The sequence below is a fragment of the Oncorhynchus mykiss genome, chromosome 22 (genome assembly GCF_013265735.2).
Source record: "Oncorhynchus mykiss isolate Arlee chromosome 22, USDA_OmykA_1.1, whole genome shotgun sequence".
Taxonomy (NCBI): Eukaryota; Metazoa; Chordata; class Actinopteri; order Salmoniformes; family Salmonidae; genus Oncorhynchus; species Oncorhynchus mykiss.
In genome coordinates, this window is record NC_048586.1 from 36,446,319 (window position 1) to 36,471,847 (window position 25,529).

The 25,529-nt window shown below is 42.6% G+C and overlaps 1 protein-coding gene across 2 annotated transcripts in view; it reads left to right on the plus strand.

The window, feature by feature from the left end:
• LOC110501805 (solute carrier family 49 member 4) overlaps positions 1-25,529 on the plus strand; it is an 85,744-nt gene that overhangs the window by 11,300 nt on the left and 48,915 nt on the right. For both annotated transcript variants that reach the window (XM_021579640.2, XM_036959215.1), the window contains 3 exons: positions 9,805-10,088; positions 16,134-16,263; positions 21,177-21,285. In XM_021579640.2, the coding sequence (XP_021435315.1) occupies positions 9,805-10,088; positions 16,134-16,263; positions 21,177-21,285 (523 nt within the window). The remainder of the gene's footprint in view (positions 1-9,804; positions 10,089-16,133; positions 16,264-21,176; positions 21,286-25,529) is intronic.

Below are 25,529 nucleotides of genomic sequence, written 5' to 3' on the forward strand. Positions count from 1 at the left end.
TACTCTGGTTATTTCACTCCACTCATCAACCACTGTTTGGGAAGCATGCGGCCTCGCTGCGCCACAGGTGATATTCCACCCAAACCCTGTATGCCATGGGCTCTTTAACCCTGTTCTTGCAGCTTCCCAGTGCTAAATTAGTGAAATCTGTTTGGGAACATCAAAACATATTTCATTAAACTGTTGACAGCCCTTCCCTCTGCACGCTGTAGAAAGTAATGAAGGACAGAGGGGAGGAGATGGACATGCACGGTGGTGAGATATTCTGTAGCCAAAGGTAATGTGTTAGCCTATTCATTATGAAAAGATAAAAATAACCTATTACTAGGCTATTCAAAATTAAATACAAATTCACTATAATTGTAGGCTAACTCTGTAAGCCGCCCTGCACAATCAATGAACCAACATTATCACCTAGGCCTATACAGTTCTCTGCCATGCGTAGTAGGCGTTAGGCTATGCATTGTATAACGGCACAATCATTATTTTCATTCAGGTTTTTTTTTTTTTGGGGGGGGGGGTAGGGGGGGGAGTTGCTCATATATGCGTATGCACATGGGTGTTTTGAATGAGTCATCACTTTAAAGTGCTGTCCATTTCGTTGTGTTAGGCTTTTCACAACAATATTGTTTCAACCTGCTGTTGAACTTCTAATTGATCATCACAGTGAGGTGAGTTTTAAAATCACAATACTGTTTTGATAAGTGTTTGTGAGTTTTCAATTGTTTGCATTGACGTCAGAGTGGTTAGAAGGACAGAGCCCTGAGTGCCAGGCCATTAGGACCTCATGGTCGTTAGCGAGTTGGGTACTACCAACACATGTCCAGAGTGCATAAAAGGACATTACTGTGACTCAACGGTCACATGAATTTTACTGCGGTCATGACTCATGACTGCCAGTGTGGAAGTAATATGGTCACCGCAATAGCCCTAGACTTACAACTAAGGCGATGGTAACACCCCACACAACCCCTCACACCCAGAGATGTGCTATATACTCTCTTTATAAAACGGGTTGTTTGGAACCTGCTTTCCCAAAATTATGCCTCATTTATGTACTATGTTGGAAGATTCTTCCTCTGGCAGAAAATGTATATACTTATTACAATTACCAATATTGTGAATAGCTATTGTAATTTTCTGGTTTCAGGGTGCCCAGTATTACTTGTAAATTGCAGTTTTAGGGAGGAAAGAAATTACCCATCTAGTCTACCATAGTTTTGATGAATGACAGCATTTATAAATCGCTAGTTTGCCAGTTGTATTGTTGTGTTGCGGTATTGAACTGTCGTATTGAAATAGTTTTTGCTCACTTTGAATGCCTCACAATAGCAGAGACATGGAATGGGATTGAGGTGCACCATTTCCTTCAAGAGATTAGAATTCTATTTAAATTGTTGAATTGTGTGGATACTTGTTTTCTGTTTCTCTTATCGACTACGGCTTTCATTCACACTTTTCTTTCTGACATCCTTATTTTTACCAGAATAACAAATAAAAACCTGTCCTTTCTTCCATTGCTATTATCAAAAAAATATAGGCAATATTTCCTTTCTAAAACAGTACCTGTGTGTTTGAAGGAGGCCCAGACGACAAGGTTATCTGAATTACTTTGGTGATAAAAGTCATTTTATGACCTTCTCTATTGTTAATCTGCCGCTTATTTCTTATTAGGCTCCACATTGACTTCAATTCAGGTGATGCATTATGGGTATTTCAATTGAGGAAGGAAATTGTATTCTCTTAAATATGGCACTTTCACCCACTGAATTTATTATGTTAGGTTGCTGATTTGGGGTCCCAAAGAACAGATAATGAAAACTAGTCGTAGTCTAACTGCACATTTTCTCTGAGTGTGATTGGATCTGTAAAATGAAGACCATTAGTTCAGTTTATTGCAATATTAATACAGACTAAAAAGAGTAAAATAAAATGATTGGCTCTCATTCTAGGAGGGATACTTAGAAAATCATTTTTTAAAGAAAATAATATTCCACTAATTGAAAGTGTTTGCAGAGAAGTATCAGCTTTTATATTGCCCCAGGCTTTGTTTACCTTGTCCCAAATCTGTTTTTGCTGCCAGACATATCTGGGACCAGACTAAGGCTGCACTTAACTGAAAACAACCTCTTCAGTCCTACTCACTAGTCTTCGTTCTCGCTGTAACCTTTGTGCTTCAGAGGGCAGCTGAGTATGGAACAACATAATGTGTGTGTGTGCGTGTGTACTATAGACCTGCATAACCCTGACTTGACAGTATACATGTACTTGACCATCCAAAAGCATTCCAAAATGTCTATGCTGTTGGTGTGGACCATTTTACAGTGACTAGGCCTCCTGGCTGAGTAGGGCATATGCTGTTGTACTCTGTCGTGAGAAATACAGGGTCACGTGCCGAGGCATACGCCATCTAACGAGAGATACGGTTGTAGCGCAGGGGTGTTTATTGGAGACAGAGATATATTGCAAGCAGTAAGGATGCCAACACAACAGCACACCTCAGAGTATTCCCTCTGTTGTAAAAGATCTCACCATCCAACTGAGACCTAGACAGCGTTGCTATATGGGGGTGATAAAGTGCCAATGCATAAAGGTTTTACACCCATACTATCCAAAGCACTATCCCTGAGAAGGCTGCCTTGCTCTCTCAGTTAATCACAGTTCCTGGGATTACACTATTAAACATCTCTAGGCTATCTGGGACAAACAATTCAAGACGGGCTCCCCAAGCCTAACTCCTGTACTTATTCATGGTTTGTAGTTGTAGTAGTAGAGTAGGTAGCAGTTGAACTGTCAGTAAGTGACGCTTTTATGGTCAACGTTAGCCTTTTGTTGGTGATGTAAAAATGTAGATCAAGAGTTTATGTAGCGTAGATCATCAGACCAAACTTGTGGGACTTCATACCATGCCAACCAGAGAACTGGGATGTCCAGGGAACTTTATAGTGCTTGAGCAAGCAGCTTCTGTGTGTTTAAACCATATAGTGGATTTGTGAAGTTTCTGTTTGGGCTTTACATTTACCTGACCTTTGGGAGTTGGAGCAGATAAGCTGAGGTGACCTTTGACCCTTCCATTGAGCCTCATATGATTCCTTATTATTTTTCAGTGCACCGTAAAGCGTTATTGTTTAACAGTTAAGCAGTGCAATAACAGTACCCTAAGAGTACAAAACATTAGGAACACCTGCTCTTTCCATGACAGACTGACCAGGTGAATCCAAGTGAAAGCTATGATCCCTTATTGATGTCACTTGATCAATAAGGGATGTTAAATCCACTTCAGTCATTATAGATGAAGGGGAGGAGACAGGTTAAAGAAGGAGTTTTAAGCATTGATACAATTGAGACATGGATTGTGTACATGTGCCATTCAGGGAGAGGAGACAGGTTAAAGAAGGAGTTTTAAGCATTGATACAATTGAGACATGGATTGTGTACATGTGCCATTCAGGGAGAGGAGACAGGTTAAAGAAGGAGTTTTAAGCATTGATACAATTGAGACATGGATTGTGTACATGTGCCATTCAGGGAGAGGAGACAGGTTAAAGAAGGAGTTTTAAGCATTGATACAATTGAGACATGGATTGTGTACATGTGCCATTCAGAGGGTGAATAGGCAAGACAAAATATTTATATCTTTTTACCTTTATTTAACTAGGCAAGTCAGTTAAGAACAAATTCTTATTTTCAATGATGGCCTTGGAACAGTGGGTTAACTGCCTGTTCAGGGGCAGAACGACAGATTTGTACCTTGTCAGCTCGGGGATTTGAACTTGCAACATTCCGGTTACTAGTCCAACGCTCTAACCACTAGGCTACCCTGCCGCCCCACTAGGCTACCCTGCTGCCCCCAAAAAATATTTGAGTGCCTTTGAACAGGGTATGGTAGTAGGTGCCAGGCGCACCGGTTTGTATCAAGAACAGCAATGCTGCTGGGTTTTTCACACTCAACAATTTCCCGTGTGTATCGAGAATGGTCCACAACTCAAAGGACATCCAGCCGACCTGACACAACTGTGGGAAGCATTGGAGTCAACATGGGCCAGCGTCCCTGTGGAACGCTTTTGACGTCTTGTAGAGCCCATGGCCCCAGACAAATTGAGGCTGTTCTGAGGGCAAAATGAGGTGCAACTCAATATTAGGAAGTTGTTCCTAATCTTTTGTGCACTAGGTGTATATTATCCCTCCACAAACAGTTCCCCAAGTCACCAGCAGGTGTCAGTCATTGCATTGTGTGTTCTTTTGCTGCACACAGGTCTATTAAATCAAATAACATTTTATTTGTCACATGCTTCGTAAACAATTGGTGTAGACCAACAGTGCTTACTTACAGGTCTTTTTCCCACAATGCCGAATTAAAGATAATGCAAATAGTGACACTAGAAATAAATAAGTATACAGTGAATATCAATAACAAAATAGCATGGCTATATACAGGAAGTACCAATACCAAGTCGAAGTGCAGGGAGTACGAGGTAATTGAGATAGCTATGTGTATATATAGGTAGGGGTAATGTGACTAGGCAACAGAATAGATAATAGACAGTAACAGCAGTATACTGTAGGTAGGGGTAAAGTGGCTAGACAACATGATAGATAATAGACAGTAACAGCAGTATACTGTAGGTAGGGGTAAAGTGGCTAGACAACAGGAAAGATAATAGACAGTAGCAGCAGTATACTGTAGTTAGGGGTAATGTGACTAGACAACAGGATAGATAATAGACAGTAGCAGCAGTAGGTAGGGGTAATGTGACTAGACAACAGGATAGATAATAGACAGTAACAGCAGTATACTGTAGTTAGGGGTAATGTGACTAGACAACAGGATAGATAATAGACAGTAGCAGCAGTAGGTAGGGGTAATGTGACTAGACAACAGGATAGATAATAGACAGTAACAGCAGTATACTGTGGGTAGGGGTAATGTGACTAGACAACAGGATAGATAATAGACAGTAACATCAGTATACTGTAGGTAGGGGTAATGTGACTAAAAAACAGGATAGATAATAGACAGTAGCAGCAGTAGGTAGGGGTAATGTGACTAGACAACAGGATAGATAATAGACAGTAGCAGCAGTAGTTAGGGGTAATGTGACTAGACAACAGGATAGATAATAGACAGTAACAGCAGTATACTGTAGGTAGGGGTAACGTTACTAGGCAACAGGATAGATAATAGACAGTAGCAGCAGTAGGTAGGGGTAAAGGATAGATAATAGACAGTAACAGCAGTGTACTGTAGGTAGGGGTAATGTGACTAGACAACAGGATAGATAATAGACAGTAGTAGCAGCAGTAGTTAGGGGTAATGTGACTAGACAACAGGATAGATAATAGACAGTAGCAGCAGTAGGTAGGGGTAATGTGACTAGACAACAGGATAGATAATAGACAGAGCTGTAGCAGCAGTGTATGTGGTGAGTGTAAAAGTGTGTGTGTGAGGCGTCAGTATGCATGTTGTGTGTGTGTTGGGGTGTCAGTATAAGTATGTGTGGGTAGAGTCCAGTGTGTTTGCAGTTGGTGCAAAAAAGGGTCAATGCAGGTAGTCTGGGTAGCCATTTGATTAGCTATTTCGCAGTCTTATGGCTTAGTGGTGGAAGCTGTTCAGGGTCCTGTTGGTTTTGGACTTGGTGTATCGGCACCGCTTGCCGTGCGCTGGCTGAGAGTCTATGACTTGGGTGGCTGGAGTGGTTAAAAACATGTTGGGCCTTCCTCTGACACAGCCTGATATAGAGGCCCTGGATGGCAGTGAGCTCGTCTCCAGTGATGTACTGGGCCGCAGTCAAAACCAATGTTCCCTCAAAATGATTGGGGCACCTAGCAAATTTTTAGGTCTTGTTAGTGGAAACTTGAATGTTGTGAGAAGTTTGCGCAACTTCTGGCGCACGTTTACAATGAACACTGAGGCTGTAGCCTTACAGTTTTAGACAGTAGTCAATAGGCTATTGTGGCTATTTAAGTATAATGTAGGCCTACAAACAAAACCAATGGAGCAAAACTCATAACATTTTTTCACATGGAAATAGCTTTTGATTTCTATGATGCGCTCAGTCTCTGCCTACAACAAAATCATCACTCAATCTTGGAAAGTTAGATTTGTTTTAATTTGTTGCATTGAAAAGGGCTGGTATAATGTAGATTTTTCTTCTTCTTCTGATATTTAACTTCTATATAGTGCAAACTAATGGGGCGAACTCAGTGAAGTTCAATCTCTTGCGTTTCTGCACGGCCTGGCATTTCTTCTGCGAGGTAGTCCTGGAGGAGGTTTTCAGATGAACCAAGGAGGAGGGCAGATGAGAACAGCAGGCCAGGAGAGCACTTTGAACAGCAGCAGTCAGGGACAAATGGTAGGAAGAGGATGATTTAGGTGAACCCAGACACAGACCCAAAACAGCTTAGAGGGACGTTGCTCAGCACCAGTGGTGGGAACAGTATCCAGTCGGGATACTTGAGTAGAAGTATATATGCCTTAATAGAAAGTTACTCAAGTAAAAGTAAAAGTCACCCAGTAAAATACAACTTGACTAAAAGTATTTGGTTCTAAATATTCTTAAGTATCAAAAGTATAAATCATTTCAAATTCCTTATATTAAAGCAAAGCAGACGACACCATTTTCATGTTTAAAACATTTACGGATAGCCAGGGGCAGACTCCAACACTTAGACATCGTTTACAAATGATGCATTTGTTTTTTGTTCGCCAGATCAGAAGCAGTAGGGATGACCACGTGTTCTCTTGATAAGTGCATGAATTGGACCATTTTCCTGTCCTACTAAGCATTCAAAATGTAACGAGTACTTTTGGGTGTAAGGGATGTATGGAGTAAAAAAGAACATTATTTTAGTGAAGTAAAAGTTTTCAAAAAAATATATAGGCAAGTACAGATACCCCAAAAAACTACTTAAGTAGTACTTTAAAGTATTTTTACTTAAGTACTTTACATTAATGATCACCACCCTGCTGAGTTAAAGTTCTGAGACATGTCTCACACATATACATATGTCATTTACATATCTCTTTCCAGAGTGTGGGTGCTAGGCTTGTGATTGTGATTTAGATGTAGGCTAGCGCGTTTAATCTTGAATCTTGTTCTGGAGGCAGCTCTGCAGAGTGGTCACTAGCTGGCACAGCCACGAAGTCATTTTTTACAATATAGCCAATTTTGACTTTGCAGCTGGCCTATCTAAAGGGAAATCACTCATGTCTGCCTCCAGGACAAGACTCATGACAATAAACGTCAACCTGTGATTTAGATACAATAAGCCCAATTGGCTACTGATCTGATTTGGAATAGCACTTTGTGGAGATGAGCAGGAGAGGAGCTGAGCGGGAGGGGAGGAGAGCAGCTGAGAGGAGAGGAGGAGATAAACTTAGAGGAGAGGACTGGAGGAGGGAAGAGAAGCTGAGGAGTTCAAGGGCATTGCAGGCAGTGATCAAATGGAGAAGGATGGCTGTGCTGTAAAGGAGAAGGATGGTTGCAGTTAGCTTGATTTAGGAACAGGAGGGATCCATTGACAGAATGTACTAGATTTTATTTTTAAAGGAGGGAGAACCATCGTTTCATGTTCGATTGGCATATTTTTTTAACCATATGCTCTTGAGTGTAAACGTTGTTCAGTTTGGAGCTCATTTCTGAGAATCAAAGGGAGTGAGTTGTGAGATTGAAACACCTTCCTGTTGTCAGAGCTATTCTCTAGTCTAGTTCAGGGAAAAATACCTAAGGAGAATCTGAGTCAGTCAGAATATCTGAAAAGAGGCCAGGGCAGGAGAGGAGAAAAGACATTACAGTGGCCACTGATTAAACAGAGGTCAGAGGTCAGAGCAGCATTGATGATAACTCTCGAATCAAACCAGGTTAAGGTAGCTGTCTGAAAGCCAATGAATCTTTATTTTTGCCATTTTTTTCATGTATTGAAAACAGTAACTCCCCTCAATGTACTCTGAACATTTCATGACTCAAGGATCAAGAAAATATGTTAAAAATAGCCTCTGAAGTTTCAAAATGGTATGTTATTAGCAAAATATGGCCGTTTTTTTTTCCTGTTTTGGAGATGTAAGGTTTTCATCAGACAGCGACATTATGCTCCCTCTCTCTTAGAGGTCTATTAATTTCTCATTGATTGGCCACACACACACACATACACACATATGGAAACGGAAACACGCACAGCCATGACCCATTGTGCCAATCAATGATACTGCTATGGCTTCTCTGATTGTGCCATCCACTGACATGTTAGATTGGAGTGGGTTTCCGGCAGTGGCAGTAGTATTACCTCTGTCACACTATGACAGGTTAAGAGACATGAGCATACTGTATATCTAACTGACTGACTTTCTTCCTCGCTGGGCTGGCTTGGTCTCAGAGCAATGAGATTCTCTCTGACAGGGTTCATCAATACACATTAAGTGAATCATCTCTCGTAGAACGACCGCTCCCCCTCCCGTCCTCCTCTCTTCCACTCCTCTTCTCCTCCTCCCTCCACTCTTCCACACCCCAGAATCATCAAGCAGGAATTGATTAATCATCCCTTTATCTGAGAATTTGATTAGCAGTCTCCTGTCTCCTCCATCTATCTGAAGACCTTTATATTATGTTGATTGCTTCAGTTGAGGCCGAGGTCACATTTCATATTAGGTCACATTTCCTTTTAGGCCACACAGTGATAAGGTCACAAAGATGGTTTTTAGAAGGTATATCCCTTGAGACTGAATGATCTCGATCAGAATCTTTCAGAGATCCATGCATCAAATCTAGTGTGTTAAATCAGATATCATGTCTAATGAAAATTATTATCAGTTAGATACTGTACTCGTAGTCTTGTACCGATCACCATTGATTGAGGATTTGGAATTCTCCAAGGATCAGTGGAGGATGGGATGTCATCAAGTATAGCGGATGGAACATAGATCTTTGGAACAGCGGGCACCATAAATAATTTCATAATTTTGATAATTCTGTTTGGCTTTAATGGAATGAGTGATCACAGCGCGAGAGGGAGAGAAAGAGTGGGAGAGATATGGGGGAGGGGGGCGAGATGGAGAGCGAGTGGAGGAGGGAGAGAAATGGGAGGAAGGTGGAAAGTGGAGGGAGAGAGAGAAGAAGGGAGAGAGACCGAAGAGAAGTGAGGGAGACTCTTTTAGTGTAGAAGACAGAGGGGGAGGGAGGGGGTGGGTTAAGAGTTGTTTGAGAAGATCTCAGGAGGAGGTAAGGGATAAAGACACTTCCATCAATCTGCCTTGTCAGTGTTGGCGGCTCTGTCATCTGCCATGAGCTGCTCTTGTTTGAGCTGTTTTTGGTTTGCGCTGCTCTGGTTTGAACCGTCAAGGCAGACGGTGGCAGACTGTCTGAGAGTTGCTCGTTTTTCTCTATCTGTATCCACTTCTCTCTCTTTTTCTAAGCTCAATCATTTTCTCTCTCTCTCTCTCTCTGCTGTGTGATCTCAGACAGGGCAGACTGAACCTTGTCTTTACAGAGCTGAGCTCTGAACAGCAGTGTTCTGTTCTCCCTGGCCACTCAGGCCTCAGACACACTGGGCTGGCTGGGCACAGGGGACTCAGAGTTACTGAACATTAAGGAGGAAATGTGGGACCACTTATTGTATGTTCATAAATCATCTAATGATGTGTTCTATAGTTCTGAATGAAATTAATGAAAAATACTGATTAAAATACTGATTATTGTACATGTACAAGCCATGTACAATAACGTTTATCTGGTTCCACTGTTTGCCTTGTCTGTATGCATGATGTGACATTAATGTTTCATGTTTCTCCCTGTCCTCTCCTCTCTGCAGGTTAATACACGGTGGTCAGCTGTTGAATGGTTTGGCCGGACCAACAATAATGAGCGCTGGACCCCTCCTCTCCACCACATGGTTCGCGCCAGACCAGAGAGCCACAGCCACCGCTGTCGCCTCATTGGTCAGCTATCTGGGGGCGGCGTGCTCCTTCATTGTCGGCCCGCTGCTTGTGCCCGCCCCTAACGACACCACCCGTGTCATGGTGGCCCGAGCTGTTGTCTCGACAGACACCCAGATCAATCACATACGAGACAGGATTCAGCTGGTTTTGTATGCAGGTACTGATGTTTTGTCTTATGTAGCTATTATGAAGGCTTTATGAATGCATACGTAAGGGGGCGTGCAGTGAAGTGTTACCCAGATACACAAGACAGGATCCAACTGGTTGTGTATGCAGACAGGCACTGCCAAACAAAAATAAATGCTGTCGCTACCTCGCATTCAAACCAAGGTGCATGAACACTGGCGCAATGAGAATGCTGAAGATGAGAAGATATTCAGTACAATGTCCTACAAAGAGTCGTATGTAGGTAGGTACTGACAGCAGCACAGACAGTCAGTTATCATTACCCTGCAGGAATCAATAACAGACCATCTCTGGTCTGGATCTTGTCTACGGAGAGATTCAAAGTGATCTGACTGTCTCATCACACGAATACCAGTCTCAAACGTTTCAACAATGTACTATTCAGAACAGAACGGGCTGTCATAAAAAGATGGGAGCTTGGACTGGTCTGCTTAACTGATTCAGAAAATTAAAGCATTTAATGAAAAAATTATATATTATCCGCCCACAATGGTACATTGAAGCTATGGCTTTGTGTTAACCTAAGGGCGCATTCATATTACATTTAAAAGGACAAAACAGACACATTTTCTGAACCGAGCCCTTGAGAGGTCATAGGGAAATTAATTTCAAGTCAGAAAGCATTTAGAGGGAATTATATTCCTTGATGTTTTCCTTCTGCTTCTCTGAGGATAATACATTCTGCACCTCCATACACACACTACAGAAAAGCAGCAGTCAACCCCTGTGCCAAATGAAAAGGCTGATGTCTTTTTTGGGTTGAAAAAACTAATGTGAGCTGCGTTGCTCTAGCCAGCCAGTAAAAATGCAGCTGGTGTCCAACCAATCTGCACATTATGACAAGAAAAAACATGATTTATGATTCTGGTGGTACTTTTTGGGAAATGGATTGTCTGAAAATGCTATAGATTTTCCAAGTGAGATGTGTCCGATTCGGTTGCCCATGTCAAGCCATGCCAGGCCAGGCCCGATGAAAAGGGTTGGGGGATTTAGTAGCTTGTTTGGAAGCCAGGGCCATGAAGGCAGGCTAACAGAGAGTATCAGAGCCCTCTACAGTGTCTGTGCCAGCTGAATAATCTAGTCCCAGGGCCGTCTCTCTGATAAACCGCTGCTCTCTTAATTGACTACGCTGGACATCATCAACACAGCAGGTCTGTATGTTCGCAGGTTCTGTGCTCTGCTGTCCTGTTCTGTTCCATCTAAAAGTAGGGTGGAATCAGAGATGTATACATGTACAGTTGAAGTCAGAAGTTTACATACACCTTAGCCAAATATATTTAAACTTAAAAAGTTTTTCACAATTCCTGACATTTAATCCTAGTAAAAATTCCCTGTCTTAGATCAGTTAGGATCACCACTATTTTAAGAATGTGAAATGTCAGAATAATAGTTGAGAATGATTGGTTTATTTCAGATTTTATTTCTTTCATCACATTCCCAGTGGGTCAGAAGTTTACATACACTCAATTAGTATTTGGTAGCATTGCCTTTAAATTGTTTAACTTGGGTCAAATGTTTCGGGTAGCCTTCCACAAGCTTCCCACAATAAGTTGAGTGAATTTTGGCCCATTCCTCCTGACAGAGCTGGTGTAACTGAGTCAGGTTTGTAGGCCTCCTTGCTCGCACACGCTTTTTCAGTTCTGCCCACAAATTTTCTAGGATTGAGTTCAGGGCTTTGTGATGGCCCCTCCAATACCTTGACTTTGTTGTCCTTAAGCCATTTTGCCACAACTTTGGAAGTATGCTTGGGGCCATTTTCCATTTGGAATACCCATTTGCGACCAAGCTTGAACTTCCTGACTGATGTCTTGAGAGGTTGCTTCAATATATGCACATCATTTTCCTGCCTCATGATGCCATCTATTTTGTGAAGTACGCCAGTCCCTCCTGCAGCAAAGCACCCCCATGTTTGATGCTGCCACCCCCGTGCTTCACGGTTGGGATGGTGTTCTTTGGCTTGCTAGCCTCCCCCTTTTCCCTTCAAACATAATGATGGTCATTATGACCAAACAGTTCTGTTTCATCAGACCAGAGGACATTTCTCCAAAAAGTACTGTCGTGTCTTTGGCTATGCCAGATTAAGTGATATGACATGCTATTCTATAACATCCTTTCTCCGTAATTAATATTACCTGATTGAGCTAATCATGTAAATGTAATTAACTAGATAGTCGGGGCACCACAAAATAATATTTATAGAGCTGTTATCTTCCAAATAAACTCACAAAGGCCTAGTAATACAGTGCCTTGCGAAAGTATTCGGCCCCCTTGAACTTTGCGACCTTTTGCCACATTTCAGGCTTCAAACATAAAGATATAAAACTGTATTTTTTTGTGAAGAATCAACAACAAGTGGGACACAATCATGAAGTGGAACGACATTTATTGAATATTTCAAACTTTTTTAACAAATCAAAAACTGAAAAATTGGGCGTGCAAAATTATTCAGCCCCCTTAAGTTAATACTTTGTAGCGCCACCTTTTGCTGCGATTACAGCTGTAAGTCGCTTGGGGTATGTCTCTATCAGTTTTGCACATCGAGAGACTGAAATTTTTTCCCATTCCTCCTTGCAAAACAGCTCGAGCTCAGTGAGGTTGGATGGAGAGCATTTGTGAACAGCAGTTTTCAGTTCTTTCCACAGATTCTCGATTGGATTCAGGTCTGGACTTTGACTTGGCCATTCTAACACCTGGATATGTTTATTTTTGAACCATTCCATTGTAGATTTTGCTTTATGTTTTGGATCATTGTCTTGTTGGAAGACAAATCTCTGTCCCAGTCTCAGGTCTTTTGCAGACTCCATCAGGTTTTCTTCCAGAATGGTCCTGTATTTGGCTCCATCCATCTTCCCATCAATTTTAACCATCTTCCCTGTCCCTGCTGAAGAAAAGCAGGCCCAAACCATGATGCTGCCACCACCATGTTTGACAGTGGGGATGGTGTGTTCAGCTGTGTTGCTTTTACGCCAAACATAACGTTTTGCATTGTTGCCAAAAAGTTCAATTTTGGTTTCATCTGACCAGAGCACCTTCTTCCATATGTTTGGTGTGTCTCCCAGGTGGCTTGTGGCAAACTTTAAATGACACTTTTTATGGATATCTTTAAGAAATGGCTTTCTTCTTGCCACTCTTCCATAAAGGCCAGATTTGTGCAATATACAACTGATTGTTGTCCTATGGACAGAGTCTCCCACCTCAGCTGTAGATCTCTGCAGTTCATCCAGAGTGATCATGGGCCTCTTGGCTGCATCTCTGATCAGTCTTCTCCTTGTATGAGCTGAAAGTTTAGAGGGACGGCCAGGTCCTGGTAGATTTGCAGTGGTCTGATACTCCTTCCATTTCAATATTATCGCTTGCACAGTGCTCCTTGGGATGTTTAAAGCTTGGGAAATCTTTTTGTATCCAAATCCGGCTTTAAACTTCTTCACAACAGTATCTCGGACCTGCCTGGTGTGTTCCTTGTTCTTCATGATGCTCTCTGCGCTTTTAACGGACCTCTGAGACTATCACAGTGCAGGTGCATTTATACGGAGACTTGATTACACACAGGTGGATTGTATTTATCATCATTAGTCATTTAGGTCAACATTGGATCATTCAGAGATCCTCACTGAACTTCTGGAGAGAGTTTGCTGCACTGAAAGTAAAGGGGCTGAATAATTTTGCACGCCCAATTTTTCCGTTTTTGATTTGTTAAAAAAGTTTGAAATATTCAATAAATGTCATTCCACTTTATGATTGTGTCCCACTTGTTGTTGATTCTTCACAAAAACATACAGTTTTATATCTTTATGTTTGAAGCCTGAAATGTGGCAAAAGGTCGCAAAGTTCAAGGGGGCCGAATACTTTCGCAAGGCACTGTATTTTACAGCAATAGTAGTCAATATTAATTGTCACCTTAAGTCAGTCTCATCTGAAAGTTGTACATTCTTGGTTATCTCCACGAACCCTGGCTAACAAGTTGAATCAGCAATACAAAATTGGGTTTAATTATTTATTTACTAAACACCTAACTAATCACACAGAATTACATATACAAAGAATGAATCATACCTTGATTACAAATTATATCATAAAGGAAAACGTCCCTAGCGGATGGAACAGATATGACAGCTGGTTACACAAAAGAAAAGGGGCTGGGTTTGAGTGAAAGAGCGGGAAGACTGAGGGACAAAGGGAGAAGCTGTGCTATCGTACAGTATCTTATGCATTCTAAATTACTGCCCATTTGGAAAAGGAAAATGCAATAAATATTTACTCTGAGTTGCGCTTCGGTAGGTTGGTGGTAGATGGATGGCTGTGTTGCCAAACCGAGTCCTTTGTCCTTAGAATGTCTCTGGTGGTCAATTGGATACGTTGTAGTAACGTCGTTGTGTGGTAGACGGGATATTCTGTCTGTTCTTTCCTAGCCCGCGTTTGCAGTGGCCGCTGCTAACTCAACGGCTTGGAGGTATCACTTCTGTAGTGAATAAGAGTTCAAAGTTCATACCATTCGCAACCAAAGCTCATGCTGAGGTTGGCTTAGTTTTGTAGTTGACATGTTAGTCCTTTTAACGCAGAGGCTGCAGGCCTCACGTACTTGGAACAGGAGGTTACATTTTCGTCAAGGCTTTATATAGTGGAGCGAGAAGGGTGTGTCTGAAAAGTTTTATAACCCATGTCTCTTCACAGGGGTGGGCTACTGATTGAGCAGAGCCCTAACCTTATGAAAACCCAAAGCTCTCATTTGGAAGCTAAAATTAAATTTCATCTCTTCACCAATAATTTTATATTCAAACATTTATATTGAACAACAATTCCATGTGACTCCGATAACCACAATGTCCAGACTTTCCACTGTAGAGTTTGTCATCTTATCATTGATGAGAATGTCTCAGATGACAACCGAACTGACATCATATTCATTAAGTACCACCGCATATGTTCAATTGCTCGGATTGCCAGAATATAGTTAATTTCCCCCCACCTTCTGATGTTCTTAGAATCTCTATGTTAACCAAGGGGTTTTCAAATTTCAAGAGGTATTTATGACTGTCATATACCTACCCCCAGGCCAACGTCATGACCGTACGATCTTTGTCACCATGTGCAGTTGCAAACCGTAGTCTGGCTTTTTTATGGCGGTTTTGGAGCAGTGGCTTCTTCCTTGCTGAGCGGCCTTTCAGGTTTTGTCGACGTATGACTCGTTTTACTGTGGATATAGATACTTTTGTACGTGTTTCTTCCAGCAGCTTCATAAGGTCCTTTGCTGTTGTTCTGGGATTGATTTGCACTTTTCGCACCAAAGTACTTTAATCTCTAGGAGACAGAACGCGTCTCCTTCCTGAGCGGTATGACGGCTATGTGGTCCCATGGTGTTTATACTTGTCTACTATTGATTGTACAGATGAACGTGGTACCTTCAGGCGTTTGGAAATTGCTCCCAAGGATGAACCAGACTTGTGGAGTTCTACAATCTTTTTTCTGAGGTCTTGGCTGATTTCTTTTGATTTTCCCATGATGTCAAGCAAAGAGGCACTGAGTTTGAAGGTAGGCCTTGAAATACATCCACAGGTACACCTCCAATTGACTCAAATTATGTCAATTAGCCTATCAGAAGCTTCTAAAGCCATGACATTTTCTGGAATTTTCCAAGCTGTTTAAAGGCAAAGTCAACTTAGTGTATGTAAACTACTGACTCACGGGAATTGTGATACAGTGAATTATAAGTGTAATAATCTGTCTGTAAACAATTGTTGGAAAAATTACTTGTGTCATGTACAAAGTAGATGTCCTAACTGACTTGCCAAAACTATAGTTTGTTAACAAAAAATTGGTGGAGTGGTTGAAAAACGAGTTTTAATGACTCCAACCTAAGTGTATGTAAAGTTCCGACGTCAACTGTATCTCTGTGTGGAATGGGTTTGTTACTGACACATTGACTGAGTTCAGGTCATTAGGAGGCTAATAATAACCTTTATCTTTGACCATAAGGTTAATAACCCACTGAACTGTCTTTCTCCGTCCTGCCATATAGAGCTTGGTGTGGTGGTGGTGCTGTTTGCTGCGGTGCTGTTCTACTTCCCCTCCCGGCCCCCCAGACCCCCCAGTGTAGCCGCTGCCAGCCAGAGACTCCGCTACAGCAGCAGCATCTGCAGACTACTCAGGTATGTGCTGTCTGGTCCTTTGACATCATCACACACCAACACTAAAAGCAGGAATTCATATTACTTTACTTTACTGACAGGCAATGCACCGTACAGCAATGTAGAAAGCATATTGATGTAGTTTTACAGAACCACTCTGAATAGAGCAGCATGCTGAGATGAACCTGTCATGAACCCGAATCAACGGAGTGATCTGCAATTAAGTTGTATGATGCCTTCAATCACATTTATTTCGAAAGCTATTTTTACATAGTCCACTATTTTTAAATAGCCCACCCAATTTTACCTACCTCATCCCCATACTGTTTTTATTTATTTACTTTTCTGCTCTTTTGCACACCAATATCTCTACCTGTACATGACCATCTGATCATTTATCACTCCAGTGTTAATCTGCAAAATTGTAATTATTCACCTACCTCCTCATGCCTTTTGCACACAATGTATATAGACTCTCTTTTTTTTCTACTGTGTTATTGACTTGTTAATTGTTTACTCCATGTGTAACTCTGTGCTGTCTGTTCACACTGCTATGCTTTATCTTGGCTAGGTCGCAGTTGTAAATGAGAACTTGTTCTCAACTAGCCTACCTGGTTAAATAAAGGTGAAATAAAAAAAAAATAAAAAAAACATCAGCAGATGTCACAAAGTGCTATATAGAAACCCAGCCTAAAACTCCAAACAGGAAACAATGCAGATGTAGAAGCACGGTGGCTAGGAAAAACTCCCTAGAAAGTCCGGAATCTAGGATGAAACCTAGATAGGAACCAGGCTCTGAGGGGTGGCCAGTCCTCTTCTGGCTGTGTAGGGTGGAGATTATGTACATGTACTGTTTGGGCCGCTAGTTAATGTGCATCAAAGACATATCATCTCTCCCCCTAGATTAATTACACTGCCTTAAGGTGCCCGTGGCATTCCACTGGCCATGCTTAATAAATAAATAATCAGAATCGTCATCTCCTCATCCATACACAGCCAGGGTCTTCTGGAGTCTGGGGTCCTGTAACATACTGTACTCATACAGCCAGGGTCTTCTGGAGTCTGTGGTTCTGTAACATACTGTACTCATACAGCCAGGGTCCTCTGGAGTCTGGAGTCCTGTAACATACTGTACTCATACAGCCAGGGTCTTCTGGAGTATGGGGTCCTGTAACATACTGTACTCATACAGCCAGGGTCTTCTGTAGTCTGTGGTTCTGTAACATACTGTACTCATACAGCCAGGGTCTTCTGGAGTCTGGGGTCCTGTAACATACTGTACTCATACAGCCAGGGTCCTCTGGGGTCCTGTAACATACTCATGCAACATTCAGAATGCACTGTCCTCCTAGCCTTGCATCACACACACACTGAGAGCTGGGGGAAATGGTGCTGTTTTTGGATGAGAGTTAGAGCACTCATTGCCATCCGCAGATTCTGTTCCTGTGGTGCGTATCCTGTCTGGTTGTGGTAGAATGGAATGGGCCAAGGAATGATGGCCTGTGGGTTGTGGGACTGGGATGAAGCGCTGGGCTGTGGACAGCCAGTCAGCAAGCGGGTTGGCTGCTTGGCTCTCTGTAACTCCTACAGTCAGCCCCTCCAGACAGGCAGATCTCTTTCTCTCTCTTGCTCTCTCTCTTGCTCTCTCTCTTTCTGTCTCTAATTCTTACTGACTCTCACTGATGATAAACAATAACAAACTAAGCTGCTAAGCACAGAGCTTCAAGAGAGGTCATAAACCCAGTGTGCACACTGTCTGACACACACACACACACACACACACACACACACACACACACACACACACTTTGTCTGGACTGCCCCATTGGGACTGTAATGTGATCTGGAGTCCCACTGATAAGCAGCCTTCCAGCGGCCAGTCTGAACTGTATCACACTCAAGCAGCATCAGTGGCTGTCTGGCTGCTGGGAGTTCTACTCTACAGAAGGATTGTGGACAGAAGGAAGGGAAAAATTGGGCCTTGAGTATCTAAGTTCCACTTGTCAAAGAAAGATGGACCTGGGTTAGCAGCAACATTCTGTTTTCTAAAGTTTGCTAGGTTTTCTAAGCCAGTATCCTAAGCCACCATTTTTGCCCCTTCCTTACATTCTGTTGTTGTGCCAGACAGAGTTTGAACTGTAGTAAATTATAGGTTCGCCCAGCCGTTCCCTTCCGCTGCAGAACCTAATCACAACACAGGTCTGGCCAAAAGTAGTGCACTATATAGGGAATAGGGTGCCATTTGGGATGTTACCCAGCTCTGCACACATTTAGAAAGGTTATCAGTACTACGTGACCACTGTCCTGAGAATAGTAATGATGTTAGCTAGCAGCATTAATGAAGGTCCCATTATTACAATAACAGTCATTTTACCTTGAAACGTTTTCTCCTGCTCATTCTGATGCATTGAACTCCAGCCAAGACCTGTCAAGGACAAATGGCACTTAGCTGATGATGCCTCTGGCTTCATGGCTCCCCGGAATATTTCACCCTCCACAGGGCAGACCTGTGCTGTGCTTACTTAGCCTGTGTCCCAAATAGCACCCTATTACATGGATTAAACCTTTTGACCAGAGCCCTGTGGACTATATAGTGCACTACATGGGGCATAGGGTGCCATTTGGGACAGCCTTTCTATACAGTGATCTAACTAAGCTGTGGGATGGAAAAAGGTGCTGATATTGATTCCTGCCATCACAGCAGAGATAGAGAGAGCGTTCCATCAACACACTTTTACGAGTCCGTCTCTCAACTCCTCCAAGGCCAAGTAGTCGAGTACCACAGGACAGGGTACTGGGTGGAAAACATCATGGAAAAATCCCTCCAGCCAATGCTTACACAAATCCAATTATTTTAAATCCATGATCGGTCCGTTTTCACAAAGTAGGAGTGGTAATCTAGGATCAGCTCAACCTCATTGATTATAATGAATGAAGAGGGGTACTTGATCCTCAGCATTTCTACTCTTGATACGTACAGCCCCTAGTCTACTTCTCTGTCCGTCTCTCTCCTTAGAGTTAGTTTATGCCTGTTCCGTCTCAGCACGGACAAATAGCTAATCAAGTGAGAGGAGTAAGAGTGCCAGCCCTTCGTGGTTTATGAGCATTTCTACAAATTTCTGTCTAATCATCAGGCCAGTGCATCCAGGAGCCTGTATGTGTGTGTCTGAACACAGAGCGGAGACTCTCGCTAACAGAGGAGCCCCCCCATCCCCCACTCTCACCTAGCTGCTAACACTGTCTGTCTGGCACCACTCCAATCACTCTATGACCAATTACAATCAACCATAAGACCCTGTCCCCGCTGCGTCTCCACGCTGCTGATTTCATTTGGGAACCATCACTTCACCCTCCTAACAGCACCATTAAATCACCAGGCGTCTAGGCTTACAGTGACAGCAGCCGTCATAGAAGGGGAAATCTGTCTCCTCTGTCTCTCTGTGGAGGATTGTTTTTGTTTTCCTAACGTCCGTTCACTACGGACAGCAGCCGTTTACTCATGCATTTGTTTGTTTCCATTGATATGCCAGCGGCGTCCTGTGCGTATGGTGGAGGGGCATCCGGTGAATTCTTAAAGCGTTCCTCATCCTCAGGGGGAGATCAAAAACAACCCTGAGGAAAATAACCACCCTCTCTGTGGTTTGTCAGTGCTTACAAAGACTGACAGAACTGGCCAAAGTCCCATTGATATGACCAACCCCTTACAACAGTTTATATTAAAGACCCTCAGTCTCGTATGTCTCTCCTCTCAGGCTGTTAGCTAGTGAAAGAGCACACAAGATTAGGTTCTGTTTCCCTAACGTGGGTATCTCACTTAGTTGTCCCTGGTCCTAACCGATACACTCATCATTTCTGACTGCATAGCATCTAGCCATAATGTTCTCACAACCATGAACACTATGTTTACAGCAGGTGGTAAATGTGTCATTTGTAGACTCACAGAGAGGAAGAAGGGCCGGGGGAATTGATTCAGATGTGATTGGCGTAATCCACTCGATTAGCAGAAGGCCATAATCTTCCTTCCAGGGATCTTGGAGTCACAGAACAATCAGAGGAAATCATTGTCTCAGATCAACATCTCAGATGCGGGAAATGACTTTGTTTGACATGCTACTATTTCCAAACCCATTTATACAAGTAAATATGTTATTAAGTAGGTGTTTGTGTGTCTGTGTATGCGGTTGGTGTCACCACATGAAAGGTTCCCGGTTCTCCATTTGTCGATTCCATTTCTTAGCTGCTCTCCCCCGTATTCAAACCTCATCTTGGAGCTAGTATTGCCAGCCTGTCTACAGCTCTTCTCATCTCTTCCTGGTTCATGGCCAGGTGTTTATCTCTCTGTCACCTCATTGTGATGTGGGATAGATCGTGCCTGACAGTCAGAGATGCTGTGTTGTGCTAGCTGACAGGATAGGAAAGCAAGAGGCTGTCTGGTGGCACGTCTCAACACATTATCAACCAGAGAGAAGGAAGGAGACGGGTGAGGCTTTGCTCTGCTCTGTATTGTCTCAGACAGACATATGTACTCCTGTCATGCACACGGGTTATAGATAGTTTTTCTTGCCCCAGAGATTACCCTTCGTTCATCACCAAATGTAAACGTTTTGAGTTAAACGTTTAGTTTGTCATGATGACTCATAATGGTCTTAAATGGGACTTTGCTAGCTTAGGATAGTGTAGCACTTTACTAGGCAGTGATACTGTAGGACTTCTCTAGGCAGTGATAGTGTAGTTCTTCTCTAGGCAGTGATACTGTAGGACTTTACTAGGCAGTGATACTGTAGGACTTTACTAGGCAGTGATACTGTAGGACTTTACTAGGCAGTGATACTGTAGGACTTCTCTAGGCAGTGATACTGTAGGACTTCTCTAGGCAGTGATACTGTAGAACTTGCTGCTAAAACGCCTTTGTTTCTCTCTCTCTTGCCCTCCAGTAATTTCCGGTTCCTGATGATAGCGTTGGCCTACGCGGTGCCTACAGGAGTGGTGGCAGGCTGGTCAGGAGTTCTGGACATGATCCTCACCCCTGCCAGAGTCAGCCAGGTGAGGAACACACACCTGACCCAACACCCACAACATGTCTGCTGGGTTTAGAACATACCAAAGATACAGATTGTCTTCAAAGTTGAGAATTGTTTTCTGAACTAGCGTATCATTACTCACTTTATTCACTCTGAATGTACTACAGTAATAGCAGTTCTGGAAGACAATTTAGACATTTTCAAACTGATCACTTCAGGTAATTTATTACATTAGAGCATTTACAGCATTTTCTGCCAATTTCATACAAATGACCTGCGCTGGTACGCACCCACAATGAAAAAGGCGTGTTTCAATAGCTATCTAAACTCTGTGTTGATGCTCACCTTCTGAAGCACTGAAACAGGCCCACCAGCCTGCCTGAAAACTTCCGCTTCTTCTAACTGGGCCTGTGATGTAGCTAATTGTCTGAGGCAAACACACAGTTTGATTTCCCTGGCTGAAATGAATGTTTACTTTTGAAATGGCACTCTATTCCCCACATATTGCACTGCTTTTGATCAGAACCCTGTGGCTAAAATGGATGTTGACTCATAATTGTTGCCACAGCAACTCAATGTAAAATCTTCTTCACAAAGTCGACTTTACTTTCCCATCCTGGACTCATTAAAAATAAGCAGGCCCTTGTGAATAACACTTTGAAGTAAAAAATTATCCTCCACATGGGGCTTGTTTGGTTGGGCCGTCCTCCTCTTTTTTTCTGTCCACTTCCTCTCTCCAAGTGGTTTCACCTTTTAAGGGTCTAATGAAACATACATGGAATCGACAGAACTTTATTTGCATGCGGGAAAATGTGGAGCACGTCAAGATAGCCAGGCACTTGAGATTCTTATCTTAATGAGACCGACATCGTCTCAGACCCTTCAACCATCCTGGATTAGCATCAGAGATTTTAGGATGAGAGAGAAAGAGAGAAGAGGAGATGATGGGATGCAGACCAGAGCACCCTCTACTTCCACCAAGATAGTAGTGGCTCAAAGGAGACAAAAGAGTCTTCTTTTCAAGGTTATCATCAGACAGGTACTTGAGAAAAAATGACAGAGCTGTGGGATCACACACACACACACACACACACACACACACACACACACACACACACACACACACACAGCCTTGTTGTATTCACCTCGCTATCTTTCCTTTCTGTCAGAACCTACAGGCAGTATCCTCAATTCTTTATACTCTTTATGTCTAATGGTTTCATTTGTCGTGGAAAGGAAATCATAAGGAACTATTCTCACTTATCTCCCTATCTAAAGACGGTGTCGCAAAGATGTTGGCGTAGCTGAACTCTAAACAGTTTCCCCAGGTTCAAAACGTATAAATACACTGAGTTATTAAAATGCATCACAATGAGAGCATTCACTCCTGTGTTTGTTTGACTTGAACAGCCATCACTAGCCTTGCACCTTGAGACGAATGTCCCATGTATGTAGAGTCATTATAAAACAGGTTGTTTGCATCCTGGATGCTAATTGGTTGATTTGAGGGATAACAACTTCCACAAAATACCATGATGTATTCATCTCCCGCTGAAGAAAATTGTCTACACAATATTTTTCCACGCTGCTATTTGGTTTGAAACAGTTGGGGGTTATAAACCTACCGGTCTGCCTCTACGACCTGTGCAACAATGTATCATTTTACAAATCCGATCTCTCCTGTGTATCAACGAGAAACTAATAATTCAACATGGAAACCGTAAACACTCAGAATTCCATTCATTCATTAACCAGCTTATGTAGGCCTATTGGATATTATTAAATCATTCAATATTGAACTTGTTGTCTCTCATAATCATTGAATCTCAGCTAGCTACATGCCACTGATTTGTTTTACATAGCAACATTGAATGTATAGAACGATTAGAATGAATGACTGGGTCAAGACTTGAGAAAATATCTAACGATCAACCCGCTTGGTTAGCAACTTGAGAATGCAAAAGTTATCCAATGCGGGCATGTATGCAAGGACCAGCTGACATCATGTCAGGGATTCTCTCATTAACAAAGGTGTGAGTGTTGACGAGGACAAGGCTGGAGATCACACTGTCATGCTGATTGAGTTTGAATAACAGACTGGAATGGCTGTGAGTGGAAATCGAATCGGTGTGAGAGCTCACTCAATAGTTATTGGCAGAAAGCACTGAAGTGCCATTTTCGCTGCCAACGATGTGAGTGGGACGTCCCATTCTCTGCCAAAGAAGAGGCAAGCACCCGCTGTCAGCAACCAGCGCCAGGACCATGGACAGTTCTTCCACACGTGCCATCAATGGAAACATTACTATTAACATCACCAACAAGCTTGGTAAGCTCGGACTGGCTCACCATAATAGTTGTTACCTATGTATGCCTATTGGATATTTTTTTAATCATTCATTATTGAACTTGTCTCATCATTGAATCTCAGCTAGCTAACTACATGCCACTGATTTGCTTAGCATACCAACATCGAATGACTAGAACAATTAGAATGAACGACTGGGTCAAAACATACAAAAATAACTAAAGTGACCAGCCCGCTTGGGTAGCAACTTCAGAATGCAGTAGTAGGTATATTCGGATGAGATATGTGGAGAATAAAGTATATACATACACAGTGAGTTAACAGCAGTATAGAAACAGAATATAAGGTGACCAGTGTTCAATTAAGCAATAATGCCAGAGAACCCGGGAATTATCGTGTGACAACTCCCTCCAAGGGCTGTATCCTGCCCCGAGGTGGGAACCGCCCTTATCGGGAGTTATCAAATTATAATTCCTGGGTATGTACAGTCGTGGCCAAAACTTTTGAGAATGACACAAATATAAATTTTCACAAAGTCTGCTGCCTCAGTTTGTATGATGGCAATTTGCATATACTCCAGAATGTTATGAAGAGTGATCAGATGAATTGCAAATAATTGCAAAGTTCCTCTTTGCCATGCAAATGAACTGAATCCCCAAAAAACATTTCCACTGCATTTCAGCCATGCCACAATAGGACCAGCTGACATCATGTCAGTGATTCTCTTGTTAACACAGGTGTGAGTGTTGACGAGGACAAGGCTGGAGATCACTCTGTCATGCTGATTGAGTTTGAATAACAGACTGGAAGCTTCAAAAGTAGGGTGGTGCTTGGAATCATTGTTCTTCCTCTGTCAACCATGGTTACCTGCAAGGAAACGTGCCGTCATCATTGCTTTGCACAAAAAGGGCTTCACAGGCAAGGATATTGCTGCCAGTATGATTGCACCTAAATCAACCATTTTTTGGATTGTCAAGAACTTCAAGAAGAGCAGTTCAATTGTTGTGAAGAAGGCTTCAGGGCGCCCAAGAAAGTCCAGCAAGTGCCAGGACCGTCTTCTAAAGTTGATTCAGCTGCGGGATCGGGGCACCACCAGTACAAAGCTTGCTCAGGAATGGCAGCAGGCAGGTGTGAGTGCAGCTGCACGCACAGTGAGGCAAAGACTTTTGGAGGATGGCCTGGTGTCAAGAAGGGCAGCAAAGAAGCCACTTCTCTCCATGAAAAACATCAGGGACAGATATTCTGCTAAAGGTACAGGGACTGGACTGCTGAGGACTGAGGTACAGTCATTTTCTCTGATGAATCCCCTTTCTGATTGTTTGGGGCATCTGGAATAAAGCTTGTCCGGAGAAGACAAGGTGAGCGCTACCATCAGTCCTGTGTCATGCCAACAGTAAAGCATCCTGAGACCATTCATGTGTGGGGTTGCATCTCAGCCAAGGGAGTGGGCTCACTCACAATTTTGCCTAAGAACACAGCCATAAATAAAGAATGGTACCAACATTTTCCAGCATGATGGAGCACCTTGCCATAAGGCAAAAGTGATAACTTAGTGGCTCGGGGAACAAAACATTGATATTTTGGGTCCATGGCCAGGGAACTCCCCAGACCTTAATCCCATTGAGAACTTGTGGTCAATCCTCAAGAGGCGGGTGGACAAACACAAACCCGCACATTCTGACAAACTCCAAGCATTGATTATGCAAGAATGGGCTGCCATCAGTCAGGATGTGGTCCAGAAGTTAATTAACAGCATGCCAGGGCGGATTGCAGAGATCTTGAAAAAGAAGGGTCAACACTACAATTTATGCAGCAAGACAATCGGTTCAACAGGTACAGCAGGCTTTACAAGGGAATTTGGAGAATATCAGGAAGTGGGTTTGCCAAAACAAACTTGTTTTAAACACCAAGAAAACCAGAGTTATGTTGGTCTGTTCAACTAGGAAAAGACCAAAACAGCA